General features: G+C 40.8%; 1 protein-coding gene across 1 annotated transcript; it reads left to right on the plus strand.

The window, feature by feature from the left end:
* Nucleotides 1–8: 8 nt before the first annotated feature.
* CD80 (CD80 molecule) lies at nt 9–14,082 on the plus strand. The gene is made up of 6 exons (XM_054701111.1): nt 9–66; nt 997–1,311; nt 5,397–5,678; nt 10,610–10,702; nt 12,519–12,607; nt 14,053–14,082. Exons 1-5 carry the CDS (start codon nt 9–11, stop codon nt 12,581–12,583), a joined length of 813 nt encoding a protein of 270 aa, XP_054557086.1. The 3' UTR covers nt 12,584–12,607; nt 14,053–14,082.
* Nucleotides 14,083–15,065: the final 983 nt, after the last annotated feature.

Raw genomic sequence — 15,065 nt, forward strand, 5'->3', positions numbered from 1 at the left:
TGTCAATCATGGGTTCCATAAGAAGTGGTTCAAATAGCCTACAGATGAAAGGATTAAGAAATGTGGGTGTGGGCCTCCCTGGTGGCACAGTTAAGACACAACCTATGAAGCTATCCACAGCCACTGCAGCATGAGTTCAATCCCTGGCCAGGGAGCAACCCACATAGTGCAGCAGACCTCTTCTGACACGCCCACTGCTCCCCTCAGCAGTGTATTTTGGTCAATCTGCCTTTTCTGTTCCCCACTCTGTCTCTGGTGAATCCTCTCACATCCCACACCTCTGGCCTGTACCCTAGTTCTTGTATGCATAAATAAATAAATCTTAAAAAAAATGTGGGTGTGTATGTATGTGTGTATATATATATTTATATTATTTATATACATACATATCTGTATATGTATATATATATATGCATATATGTATATGTATATATGTATACACAGTGGAATATTTTTCATTATCATCACTATCATTATCATTCCTTAAAAGAGAGTAAATTCTCACATGTCCCATGACATGAATGAACCTCAGGACATTGTGCTAAGTGAAATAAATCAGTCACAGGATAACAAATACCATATGATTCCACTCATATGAAGTAGCCAAAGTAGTTCAGCTCATAGAAAAAAAAAGTTGAGTGGTGGTTACCAGGGCCTAGGGAAGGAGAAAAGGAGAGTTGTTTGTGCTTACAAAGTTTTAGATGTGCAAGAAGAAAAACTTCTGGAAATTTGTTTCACAACAGTGTGAATATGCTTAGCACTATTACCTGCACACTTAAAAATAGTTAAGATGGTAAATTCTGTGTTATTTGGTTAATCACATTTTGCAAAATTGAAGGGGAAAAAAGCACTAGGGACCAAAACAGTCAAAATCAAACTGAATTCTCTGATCATGCTCAGCCACTTGATGCAACACCTTGGGTTCTATTCCTGCCGGCTCTGCAGGACTCTGCACTTAATAAATATAGCAATCTTGTTCCATTTGCTTCTCCTTAGGCATCATCCAGGTAAACAAGACAGTGAAAGACAAAGCAGCACTCCCCTGTAATTACAACATTTCCTCGGAACAGCTGGCAAGCGTTCGCATCTACTGGCAAAAGGGAGATGAAGTGGTGATGACTATCGTGGCTGGAGAAGTAAAGTGGTGGCCCAAGTATAAGAACCGCACCTTCTCCCTCGCCAACAACCTCTCCATCATGATCCTGGCTCTGCGCCCGTCAGACAATGGCACGTACACCTGTGTTGTTCAGAAGCAGGATAAAACGTCTTACAAATTGGCACACCTGAATGAGGTGACATTATTTGTCAGAGGTCAGTGGGATTTCTGATTTATTTTAGAAGATTTGTGATACCCTTAAAGACATACTCCTATTGATTTGGTTGGAAATTAAACCAACTGATGTTTCTCACTTCATTTTTTAAGTTAATCTGAGTCTCTAGTTTTATAGTAAGTTAGCACTGCTTTCTCCAGATGTCCTGAAAATAGCTACTCATGTGCATTTTTTGCACTTGGACAGTTTAAGTTCTGGACACTGTAATGACCTAAAGAGCCTTCAGAATCATTTGGGAATACATTTGATTTGATGTAGTTATACTGTTATCTGCACTTGATGTAGTTATGTATTCTGGTAAAAGTAAAATATATTAAATGGTATAAGAGCAATGCAGGTACAAATATTTTTCAATAGACTATCCAATTTTTTTTTTTAAAGGAAGCACATACAACTTGAAGAAGGACCAGTGTTGTTTTTTTTTTTTTTAAGATTTATTTATTTATACAAGAACTGGGGTACAAGCAAGATGTGTAGGAGGGTGAGAAGACTCACCAGAGACAGAGCGGGGAACAGAACAGGCAGACTTACTGAAATACACTGCTGAGGGGAGCAGCAGGTGAGACAGGAGAGGTCTGCCGCACCATGTGGGTAACTCCCCAGCCAGCTGAGATTGAAGCCACACTGCAGAGACTGCAGACAGCTTCACAGCACTGCGCTCAACTGCCTGCACCACCAGGGAGGCCAACATCCAATTTTTTTTATGCATACAAGAACTGGGGTAGAGGCCAGAGGTTTGGGAGGTGAGAATATTCACCAGAGACAGTGGGGAACAGATCAGGCAAATTGACCAAAATACACTGCTGAGAGTAGCAGTGGACAGGAGAGATCTGCCACAGCATGTGGGATGCTAAACAAAATTTAGAGTAAAAGAAGCTACCTTAGGTATGGAAAGTAGAGGTAAAGATCTGTGAGACCATACAAGTAGATTTACATAACTTATAGTCAGTGTCCTGGCTCTCAAGTTGGAAATTGAGTTTATAGGTGTTTGTTAAAATATTATAAATACATATATTCATAAGTAAATAAATAAGAGTCACTTTGTATAATTCAGTATCAAAAAGGAACAGAAGTCTCTGATATAAATCAGCAAAACATGAATTCAAATCTCAGTTCTTCCTCTTATTGTGATTTCTGTAAACCCCAATTTGATTATTTCTAAAACAGAAATTGTATTAGGTTAAACCATATGCAATTACTGATATTTGACCTTTTATAATTTACAGTTTACCTCCTAGGGTTGTCCATATCTAACAAATATTAAGAGCTCAATAAATGGTATCTATTGCTTTTTTCTTTTTTTTTCTTTTTTTTTTTTTACTTGCTTGCATTTATTTTTTATTTTTTTTTAAATAATAAATTTTATTTTTATATTCCCCCATACAATTGCAAACGCCCCATTCTGACCCCAATCCTTCCCCTCCCGCCCCCCACCCCCCAAAAAGTGTCTCTGGTTCATAGTTTTTTGTTGATTTTGATTTTCACTTTCTTATATTCATTTTCCTGGTCCCTTATTTAAGTTTTCTAGATTCCTGCTATGAGTGAGACCATCCGGTATTTTTCTTTTTCTTTTTGGCTTATTTCGCTGAGCATGATCCCTTCCAGCGCCATCCATGTTGCTGCAAATTGCATGTGTTTATCTTTTTTGAATGCTGAGTAATATTCCATGGTATATATGTACCACATCTTCTTGATCCAGTCATCTATTTTTGGGCATTTGGGTTGTTTCCAAAGCTTAGCTATTGTAAACAGTGCTGCTATAAACATAGGAGTGCAGGTGCTCTTTGGAATTGATGTTTCTGTGTCCTTTGGGTAAATACCTAGGAGTGGAATTGCTGGATCATATGGAAGCTCTATGTTTAGTAGGTCCAGAAATCTCCACACAGCTCTCCATAGTGTTCCTTCTATGTTATTGCTTTTTTCTTTACATCTTACATGTGCAGTATTTATTCATATAAACCTGCTTTCCTTAATAAATGCCCTCTTACCCCCATCAAAGTAATTGATGTTGTTTTTTGGAGTTAATGGGTTTAGAGAGCGGTGTCCTTGTGATACCAAAATTGCAGTTTTCAGGCCTAGTCTCCCAGCCAGGAACTGATCCCAGGCTGCAGGGGCAGTGCTGACTCCCAGTCATAGACAACCATGGGTTGGTGTCTCAGGAAGCTGCAGCAGGAACTTCACTGATGCTCAGGCAAGCAAACGAAAAGGCAGATTTGTTTAGACAAAGAAAAAAGCTCATTGAGGAGAAAAGGAACAGAAATAAAGTGGGACTCCCAAACTGATGGAACCAGGCCAGGGAGGGGCAAGGCTACCAAGTGGAGGCATGCCTCAGGAAATATAGACGGTCTTTCCCTAATTGTTCTAAAGCTCCACCAGTCTCTTTGTGATTGGTTAGTTCTCGGTGGTCTCACTCACTGCCTAAATGTCTCTGTGCCCAGAACTATGTCTCTGTGTCCCAGCCCTTAATCGTCCTTGTCCAGGAATGTCCTGTTGCTCCTAGGCCTGGGGTGTGTGATTAGTCTTGGAATTTGTTGCCCTTATCTCTAGAGCCTTCCTTAACTCTCCTGAAGTCCCTGTACTGCCTGTGAAGCTGCCTAATTATTCCTGACTTGCCTAGGACTCACTCAGGTTCACTCTGGGAAAGGTTTCACCAGAGCTCCCCTTTCAGCAGCACACAGCAAGTTTCCCAGGCGAGTTTCTCCATAAGCCAGAGACATTAGTTTTATTTAAAGAACAGGTTTATTTGAAAAGGAACAGAAAAGTAAAAGAGACTTGCATAGACACAAGCAGGCAGGAAGAGCTGCCCAGTAAGGGACAGGTTTGCTGAGAGAGGCCTGCATGGTTGCAGGCGGGCGGCCTTGAGGAGAGCTGCCTCCGCTGAGGGAGGTCAGTGAAGAGAAGCCCTGGCATATTACAGATCACAGGCAGGCGGGAAGCTGCTGCCCTGCAGAGGAGAGAGTTGGTGAAAGGTAGCCCCTGCATAGTCACAGGTGGGCAGGACTGCTGCCTGGTGCCAGAGCAGAGACTGCACTGATATAGTCTCCTTCTCTTTGCAAGGGACTCACTCCTTTGAGGAGTGGTTTGTTTGTTGACTTTAAATAGATTATGTAGAATTTGAAAGGGACCAGAGATTCTACAATGGACTCCTTTTCCCTATCTTTACCTTTGGGTCTGTGCTCCTAACACTCCCTACAGCAGTCTGATACCTGCTTGGATTTTACACTTTGTGACCTAGGTGTTGGCACTTATGGATCTTGGTTTCTAGAGCTGGGTCAATGGCTATGTTAATCCCTTCTACCCCCACCTCCAGCTCTTGGCATTGTGTGAGCCAGGTTTCTGGTCTTGTGGCACCTCCTTTCCAGTTTTTTTAACCTTATCCTTCATCAGTAATGAAGAATTAATATAATCAATTCAAACCAAAGTCAGTCTTTGGATTATACATCACTATTAATGACTTATGGGAAATTGCAAATTACATCTCATTTTATCATTCTTATTGAAACTGTTATAGAGCAACCCCGATATTAAACGGGTTCCTGGCTGTGGGTCCTCACCCGTGCGCTTTAAAGGGACTTATGAATACTCTACTACAGACGCACACAAAGGTTAATAAAAGGTTTATTTACAAGAGAAAAGGAAATAAGGAAAAATGTACAACTCAGGGAGAAAATAGGGAAATAAAGTCTTTAATGCGTCCTACCCGATCCGACGACCTGGAAACCCAAAGTCACTCTCAGAGCTGGCTGGATGCTGCGAGCTGGCGGAGAGCCAAAATGGGGACCCCCAAAGCCCACGTGTCTGCCTTTTATGTCCACCTGGCTGCTTAACCCCACCCTCAGGTCCCAGCCACCTTCCCTTTGGTGGTGATGGGATTTGGAGTTCCCAGTGTCTTTGGCTTTGACCTGGGGTAGGGGTGGAGTCCACAAAGCCTATATGGAATTAGCTTTGGGACATCCTTTTCCCCCTAACAAAACTACATAAGTTATTAAAGCTATAGCCCCCCCCCCACACACACATGCATGCTCACACAAATATGTAATGATTTATATCCTATTCTTTCTTCAGCTGACTTCCCTGTCCCCAGTATAACCGACCTTGGAAGTCCATCTTCTAAGACTAAAAGAATAAGTTGCTCAACCTCTGGAGGTTTTCCAGAGCCTCACCTCTCCTGGTGGGAAAATGGAGAAGAATTAAATGCCACAAACACAACACTTTCCCAGGATCCTGACACCGAACTCTATAGTATTCACAGTGAAATGGAATTCAGTGTGACGACCAACCACAGCTTCGTGTGTCTTGTCAAGTATGGAGATTTTACAGTGTCGCAGAAGCTCAACTGGAAAAAAAGTAAGTGACTACTACTGGAGAGCAGCTACTAAAAGAAAATCTAAAAAGATAATAACTTAGCCAGATACATTTAGAATTGCATTGACTTTGATAGCATTTTTGTAGTATTTTCAGAAAAACAAAACAAAAAAAGATAATAAAGTATTGTGATTTATTAAGGTCACTGCAGAAGGTGTAGAAGTATAATGTTACTAGACTAGTTTTATTTTCTTTAGTAAACCTTCTAAACATTAGACATCCAAATAAGTGCTACACATCAAGTAGTCATCTTGGGAAATGATTGTAACAGCATTGTTGCTGTTGAAAGCACGAAATTTTGCCCACTGGGCTTTGGCACTTTTCTGGGGGCCCCTTCTGCATGGTTCCTTAGTGTCAAATGATTGTCTTTTGTGTGTAAATGTGACTTTTAAAAACTACAGGTTTAGAGAAGTCTGGTGAAGAAGGTGAACAAAAAATTCCTTGAAGACAATGTCTGCAAAAACAGGTCATTTTTGACCAAATACTATGGCTGAATATGTATGGCGTTCTCTTACCCCAGGAGGTGAAATCATCTAAAAATACACAGTGGAAAAAGCTGGGCTTATATAAATCTCTGTATGATTAGCCTGTCACAATTACTACAGGAGAACTCAGATATTTGCAATATAAGTCCAAAGTGTGTGGCTGATGAATCACAGGCCTCTCCCCACTCCCCAGGCCTACTCCTAACAGTATGTCTTGTGGTTTCAAAGTAAGACACAACACATTAAGTGGACATAAAGTGGTACACAACTGAGTAGTATAATATACAATGTATGGTATGTCTATGTCTTACTCTTATCTCTTCTTGTAGTTGAAAAAATATTTTAGATTCTAGTGAATGATTTACTCTAGATCTTTCCACTTTGAGGTGAGTTTTTTATTTTTCTCAATAGGTAATGAGGCAAAATTTCCTGGGAAAATTTGTTCAAATATGAAGTAGCATCATTTTACTATTAGTCCATACTCAACTTCTTTCAATCATCTTTTGTGTATTGTAAAAAATTTATGAAGATGGGAAGGATTTTAAATAATCTACTTACAGATATTAGATGATTAAAGTCTATAATTATAAAAAAAATGAAGATGGGATGTGAATCATATAGTAAAGATATTTTAGTCATCAAGCACTACTTTTCACTTTATTAATATATCATTATTTAACCAATTTTAAACTATTGTGACTAAGGTGGGGGATGGTACACATGTTAGCAACAACAGCTTCAATTATTTATCACTTTGGGCATAACTTAGAATATGGGTACATATGATGTTCTAGGATGGGGGGGTTGGCAAAATTTCCCATCAAAGGGTCAGATATTAAATATTTTTGTCTTTCTATATCATATGGGTTCTTGCAACAACTCAATTCTGCTTGAAAGAAGCTATAGGCAAGACATAGCTGTGTTCCAACAAAATTTTATTTTAAAAAATAAGTGGTAGGTCAGGTTTGGCCTGTGTACTGTGGTTTGCTAACCTACAGGGAACAGAATGCAGCCTTTTAAATAAAAGGATGGAGCTATAATTTAAAGATGATTTAGACTGTCCAGCTTTATCATTTCCCCCCATTATGCCTTCTCTTAATTCTTCCTTCAGACAAGGCATGAGCAGTACCCCTTTTCAGTCTAATTCAAAAGAATATCTCTTTTCCCTATTTGGTCTGTGTTCACACAGTTAATGGAGATTGATTAAGTTTGTTTACTCATGCATTCACTCATTCAGTCTTTACAAAGTGCTTATCACATACCAAGTATTTTGCCAGATGCTAGTGCTGTCTTTATGGTCAGAGAGCCTTAATATGTAAATACTTCTTTAATTGAACCACAGGCATCATTTAGAATCAAAAGCAAATAATGCTTCTATGGGAAGTCAAGGGCTGACCGCATAAACAAACATAAATTAGGTGCAGAGTTCATAGAAATGTTACACAGCAGTGTGAGTATAGTTTTACTATCTACTCTAAAGCTACCTGAATTTGTTAATTAAGCAGATCAGGTCTATGATTCTTTTAGTCTGGGTTACCAAGTTTGCTAGTCCTGGTAGGCATATGTATGTGGAAGGGAACCCCCCCTTCGTAGTGTCTCATGAGTTAAATGTGCACACATCCTCTGCATATAACTTATGCACTGCCCTCTGGGGTGTTTCCAGTTTCCTAAGAGGCATTAGAACAGAAGTGGTTTCCTGAGAATGATTTCTCCTTTTCCCCTTAAAAATACTTCCTCTCAAGAGGCTGAGAGAGGTTTGAGGGTAGGTGGGAAGAGTCCTCTGAGAGGAAGCCAGGAGTGAGTCAGAACCTGTGAATCAGCCTGTGCTGTTATCCCAGGAAAATAGCAAGAGCTTTGTTGTTAGTTTGGGTTTCATTTGGTCTACAGAAGGTCAACCCTGATAATCACTCCATGTCTTCATGCACTCTATTATTTTATTTTATTAAAGATTTATTTTTATTTATTTATACAATAACTGGGGTACAGGTCAGAGGCGCGGGAGGGTGAGAGGATTCACCAGAGACAGAGCAGGGAGCAGAACAGGCAGACGGACCAAAGACACTGCTGAGGGGAGCAACAGGTGAGTTAGGAGAGGTCTGTTGTGCCATATGGGAATCTCCCTGGCTGGCTGGGAATCGAACCCACGCTGCAGAGGCTGTGGACAGCTTCACCTCGTGGCGCTCAACCCGCTGCGCCACCGGGAAGGCCCCACTCTAGTATTTTAAAGAAAAAGAAAAAACAAATTTCCCTAGTCTTTAAGTGATAGGTACGTCAAAATTCATTTTACAATGATTACTGCAGCCAAATGTGTAGTAGTTATTACAACCCAGGAAACCAGAGATAACAAGGCCAATGAAGGGTACTAAGGAGGAGCTGAGGGGAAAAAGCAACTGCAGGCAGCTGCTGCAAGAGATTTGGGGGGAAAGGAATCAATTCCAGAGAGATCCTGTGTACAGTATAGGAAGTTCACTGGAGTCTACTGGGTAGCAACGACGAAGACAAACTTTCACTCCTACCTGGGTAAATAATGGTGTTGCCATTCCCTATATAATAAGTGGAGAATATAAGTGGCAGAAAGAATATAGTGAGTTCAGTTTTAATCAGGTGGAGAAGCTGGCATCCATCCATCTAGTGAGACTTTGGAAATATAAATCTGGATCTAAGAGCTGAGCTCAGAAATATGACATATAGATTTAGAAGTCCAGTGGGATCTCAAAATTTGAGATTGCCCGGGAAGACAAAGGCCAGTGAGAGAAAGGAACCACCGACAGAAGGCACCCCAGCAGCAACAATATTTAAAGGACAGAGGGAAAAAAAGGTCAGCCTACAGAGACAACCAAGTCATAACAAACAGAAACAAAAGAATGTATTGTCACAGAAGTCTGCAATTTACCTACAAGACTTGGCAATCAGAAAAGTGAAAAACAATAAGTAAATCAATATTGGGTATTTATTTGTAAGGCATTCCAGAGCAGTCAGAAGAAGGTGAGCTACTATTATTCCTTTTAGTTGGTGGCCCTGTCCTTCTCCAGATGTTGTCTCTAACTGTTCCTCAAAGGGCTGATGAATAAATGGTGCAGCTGCTGCTCCTAGTCAGGAGGAACGGAGAACAGTGCCGCATGCATTCTTCTCACCACATCCGCCCTTGTGTCCCCATGTCCTCTGTGGGACAGGAACTACAGCTGATAGTTTGCAGAGCTTTCCTCCAGGATGGTCCCACCTAACTCCAAGCCACATGCACCCTTAGTTCTTTGTTGGGGCTAGTCTATCCTTCCAAAAGCTCTAGGCTAGATGGTAAGAATGTCAATCTGAAAATGAATGCAAAGTGGCCCCTGTAACCTTGCACTACCACAAGGGTGTGTGTGTGTGTGTGTGTGTGTGTTAAGAGAACATGCTAAGAGAAAGGAGAGAAGGGGAGAAGGATGCCAAAGCTGGTGAAGGAAAAGTAAGGTCCATCTAGAAAATGACATCAGCTATTTATTAGCCAACTAATAATCAGTGATACATAACAATAGCAGCTATAAAAATGAGATACAAAGACAAAATGGCTTTTAAAGTATCTGTTCAGAACCTTTCTATGACAACTTAGCTAAGTTAAAAAAAAAAAAAAGGTTATGGGCCTCCCCGGTGGCGCAGCAGTTGAGTGCAGGGTTGCGAAGTTGGCCGCAGCCTCTGCAGTGCCGGTTCGATCCCCGGCTGCTCCCCGGCCACCGGAGGAGGGTCCCACATGGGCTCAGACCTCTCCTGCCGCCCGCTGCTCCCCTCAGCAGTGTACTTCGGTCCTTCTGCCTGCTCTGCTCCCCGCTCTGGCTCTGGTGAATTCTCTCACCCTCCCGCGCTTCTGACTGTACCCAGTGCTTGTATAAATAAATAAATAAATAAATCTTTAAAAAAAAAAAAGAACATCATTAAAAAAAAAAAAGGTTGCATTTCCCTTTTTATGCTCAATATCTGTCACAGGGGTATTTTTTTTTAAAGATCTATTTATTTATTTATACAAGCACTGGGTACAGTCAGAAGTATGGCAGGGTGAGAGAATTCACCAGAGCCAGAGGGGAGAGCAGAGCAGGCAAACTGACGAAGTACACTGCTGAGGGGAGCAGCGGGCGCGGCAGGAGAGGTCTGTGCACCATGTGGGCCCCTCACCGGCCGCTGGGGATCGAACCGGCGCTGCAGAGGCTGCGGGCAGCTTCGCAACCCAGCGCTCAACCGCTGAGCCACCAGGGGAGAACCTGTCACATGGGTATTAGTTTCCAACAGTATGTATCTGAAGAGTTAAGTGACAGAGTTGCTAGAAGCTACATACTGAAAAGCAGACCAGGCAAGAAAGTGAAAAATACTCTCTATAGTTGTGTCAATATAAGAGGCATGGGATGCATATTAGGCAGTTGGAAACATATTAGAGTTGATTTTTTTTTTCCTTCACAGATGAGCCGGAACCTCATCATTCCTCCAAGAACTGGACTTATGCCTTAATAGTTGTGTGTTGTGTGATCATTCTAATAATAATCATGTATTACAGTAAGTACTGTCACACTAAATATCAGGATCCCAAATTCAATCAGTATGGTTCAGAATCTCTTCAAGGTTTTAGTCTTTCTTTTTTCTCATTTTTGAAGCATTTTGGAAACGTTAGTGTCTCCTTTACTAGTCCCAGCAAGTTCTGTCCATTTACTGGGCTGACATTTCTTGGACACCTACTATGTGTTTGGTACTCTGCTAGCCCCTGGAGTTACAAAGCAGAGAAATCACTGCCCTCAAGACACGGTATAGTTTAGTGCTTCTGTTTTTCATCTGATTTTATAATATTTTCTTGGAGACACTGAGGCTTGCTAATTTAAAAACATTTCTGATGCAAAGTGATTATCTAATCTTGGATTTGGAATTGGAGGAAAGGAAGAATGACAAGATTAGGGAGGGGGGAAGAATCATTTCCTTGGAGGTGGGCAAGATGGTGACAGGTGAGTTTACTGCTTCTCAGTTCCTTCAGAATACATTTTTTGGATAAAAGATCAGGAGCGACTGAAAAGGAATAGATATTTAGGATATTTTCCCCTCTGAATTAAAAATTTTGGTCTTACTTATATGCTACCTTCAATCTCTATAATAAAATGACAAGTTGTTGTTAGGCCAGAGAGAAGGCCATAGTCACCATGCAGGAGCACCAACATTTATTGGAGTAGAAATCGCAATACTGAGCAAAGAAAATTGGAACACCAACACCATTTGACCTTCCCAACCTTCAGCACAAAAAATTGTCAAAACTCAGGAAAGCCACTAGAAACTCTTTGCTATGAACAACTCACCCCAGAGGTAGAACAGTGTTCTGGTGAGCTCAAGACTTTTCAAATTCATACTGACCACTTTCACCATTCTAATTCAGAGTTTCTCATCCTTTGTATTATTGATATCTAGGGCCAGGTATTTCTTTGTTTTAGGATGCTGTTCTGTGTATTATAGGATGGTTAGCAGTATTCCTAGCCCCTACACACTATATGCCAACAGCACCACTTTCTCCAATTTTAAAAACCAAAAATATCTCCAAGCATTGCAAATGTCTCTTGGCATGTATCTATGTGTGTGTTTCTAGTTTGAGAACTGCTGGTCTAATTGTAAGACAGTCCAAAAGTTTGCTGAAATATATGGGCACAATTTATTTATTTCTATATATATATATTTACATGATTATTCATTTTTGTACAGTTTGCTTTCTCCTCTCAGGTGTAGTTCCCATAAAATTCCCACCACCAAGTCACCGGTGAATCATCACCCTAGTCTCTAGTGTTCTTCTCACCCCTGTTTTATCCCTCTCCTTTCTCCTCCCCTGCTGAATGTCTCTGATTTATAGTTGCCTGTTAATTTTTTTAAATATTTATTTATTTATGCATACAAGAGCTGGGGTACAGGCCAGAGGTGTGGGGGGAGGGATGAAAGGATTCACCAGGGATAGAATGGGGAACAGAACAGGCAGATTGACCGAAGTACACTGCTGGGGGGAGCAGTGGGCGAGTAAGGAGAGGTCTGCTGTGCCATGTATGTTGCTCCCTGGCCAGCCGGGGTTTGAACTCATGCTGCAGAGGCCGTGGGCCATCTCTTAGGTTGCATCTTAACCCCTTGCGCCACCAGGGAGGCCCAGTTGCCTGTTAATTTTGTTTTTTATTTATTACTATATTTTTTTCCTGATCCCTTATTTGGTTCCCTTGTATTCCTCCTATAAGTGAATCCATCTGATATTTTTCTTTTTCCTTTTGACTTATTTCACTGAGCATGATCTATGGGCACAATTTAAGGGAAATTCACTTATTTAAATTTTTATTATTTTGTCCTTGTTTTCAAGTTTGTTGTAGAACACGAATAGCGGGAGCATGGCGAGGAGCTACCGTACCTCCAGAAGATATATAGAAGAATCAGACCGAACATCTAAAGGTCACCTCCCTGAGCTTTTCTCTACCATACGTATCCAGGATATGTGAGAGCATGTCCATCATGAGGCGCAGGGTTTTCTTCTTCTCAGTACCAAATTTAACATCATCCACCTTTTTGAAAACCTCATTCAGATTACTTGAAACAGATGACTGGTATCTCTCCTTTCTCCCTACAATTTGGTTATTCTCACCTCTTCCTTTGTTGTGCTATTCTGACATCTTTAAATGTTCCCCCTTTGCCTGTCAGCTTAGTAGCTTTCATTATCTATGAAGCACTATGTTAAATTCATCTTGAAGTACTATTCTGGGCTAAGTCCTTATTTTATTCATTCCTTTTTCTGATCAATCTGATGGACACAGGTTGAAGTCACTAAAGGCTCACTCTGTTCTAACTCAGTAACACCCTCATTTGTCTCTATGCCTCTTACTGACTGCTATTCTGCTGACCTAGTCACAGAGCCAGATTTCATAATGAATTATTTCTCTGTGTTATTATCCACTCAAAAACTCTGAAGAGACCCTGGTGCCTACAGGTAAAGCTTTAAATCTTTTTACATTACAGCTGATCTCTTTAGTCTAAACATCCTCAGCTCTATCCATTGTTCTTCACAGCTTCATGTGAATACATTTGATGTTGACAAATGGAGGCCAAGACTTTAGGTAGAAGTCCACAAAGTCTACATGCAATGGATTAATTACTATCCCTTGTTTTTTTTTTTTTTTTCCCTATTAAGGGAGCATAAGCTTTTGTGAGCTACACTGTTAACACATATCAATCTTTGTTATCCTAAAATTCCTAGGTCTTTTTCATATAAGAGAAACATTGGAATATTGGAATCCTAGAGACTGATACCATATCCAGGTGGCTATAGACTCCATAAACAGTTCAATTTTGACTTGTGAAGCCAATATCAGGAAATGAGTCTGTAGGGTTGCCTTTAAAAATAAAGGACAATGAAAAATAACACCTGAGACATATAACAGCTTATGTTTCACAAAAGCATTACTTCATTTTAGTCCTATAAAAATCTCTAGGAACAAGATCGATCTCCATTCTATAGGAGAGAAATCTGAACTCCAGAGGCTGAGTGATCTAGGTCAGACAAAACCAGCACATCAGACTCCATTCTGGGTTTACTTCCATGCACCCTATCATATACTCCATTAAATTGTAGGCTTATTAAGAATAGCAACTATGTTTGATACAGCTTTGCTTGTCCCACACACACAAGAGTGTGTTGAGCTATGTTTACTCATTTGGTGACGCTGGTGATTAGTATTTGCCTGCTATTTAACGTAAAAACTTGTCAGGCTAGTCCTTAATTCACTCATAATTTAGACGGCCTTTTATATTCTTTGGCTATCAAGATTAGTATCTGTAATGTTAGTTTAAGTCGGGAATGCCCTTGCCATAAAAAATATAAAATTTAAAAATGTTTTCCTCAGGGCTCTGGACTGATACTGCCGGCCTCGCCACCTCTCTTCAGCTGTATCCTGAGTTGTTGCCAACCAGGCCAGGGCTGCAGACTCCAGAGCCTACTCCGGTGCCAGGGCCCCCATCCCTGCACGGGCTCCTGGATAGAACTGCACTTTAGCAATAGTGGGGACTGCAGTGATGTGTCAGCTTCTATTTATAATGGCGCAAGGAAAATATCCCCTGGACGCCCAGAGCTTGCACGGTGACAGCTTGACCCACCACAGACCTCACAAGACACTCGAAGACCTTCTGAAGCAGATGCCACAGCGTCGAAGGAAAACAAGAGCATTCGGTCTGAGGAAGATTATGCTGAGAGAAGGAAAGAACTTGAAAGTATCTTAAAGAAAAACTCATATTGGATCTGGGATTAGTCAAGTCAGTCAGAAAATGCCCCCGCCCACCTCCCAGAAGTTCCTCTTTCAATAACCAAGGGCACATTCACTCTCAGTATGAGAGATTAGAGTGTGAAGAAGAAAGGGGACATTTTCTCCCTGAATTTCCGAAGGGTTTTTTTTTTTCCCCCTCCCATCTCTGCTGCTCTCCTATCTGCTGACAGTCAGATTGGGAATCTATTTTTGGAAGGTGGCTGACAACCTCACGGGCAGGTTTTGATGCAGTGGAGAGGCTTTTTTCATCAAGTGGGGATCTATGGGGGAGCTGGAAACACTGCTATAGGAGAGATAGTTGGGTTCAAATACTCACATTCTATTGGTTCATATTGGACTGACTGATACTCTTCCTCACTGGCTTTATGCTAGTTTAACTTCAGAAAATGTTTGAGAAAGTTCTCATTAAAAATATTTTTTATTAAACAGTAAGCTGTCTTTACAAAAAAGAACACTTGAGGTAATGAAAACAAAATTTTATATAACTTTTAGGTCACTAAAAGTGGCTTTTCCTCTGTGCTATTTCTGGATCCTGCTGCCATTAGCAGAAAATTGAAGGAAAGCAGAGGAACCATTGTTCCTATGTTACTTATTCT

This window comes from Talpa occidentalis, unplaced genomic scaffold, assembly GCF_014898055.3.
Source record: "Talpa occidentalis isolate TD23 unplaced genomic scaffold, MPIMG_talOcc4v2.1 talOcc4.4, whole genome shotgun sequence".
Lineage (NCBI taxonomy): Eukaryota > Metazoa > Chordata > Mammalia > Eulipotyphla > Talpidae > Talpa > Talpa occidentalis.

Bases quoted from the DNA above. Each gene is read 5' to 3' on its own strand.
- CD80 (XM_054701111.1), top strand. From the start codon at position 9: ATGGGTTCCATAAGAAGTGGTTCAAATAGCCTACAGATGAAAGGATTA. The intron at 1,312-5,396 runs GTCAGTGGGATT...TTCTTTCTTCAG, and splicing joins GGTGACATTATTTGTCAGAG to CTGACTTCCCTGTCCCCAGT. The intron at 10,703-12,518 runs GTAAGTACTGTC...CTTGTTTTCAAG, and splicing joins AATAATAATCATGTATTACA to TTTGTTGTAGAACACGAATA.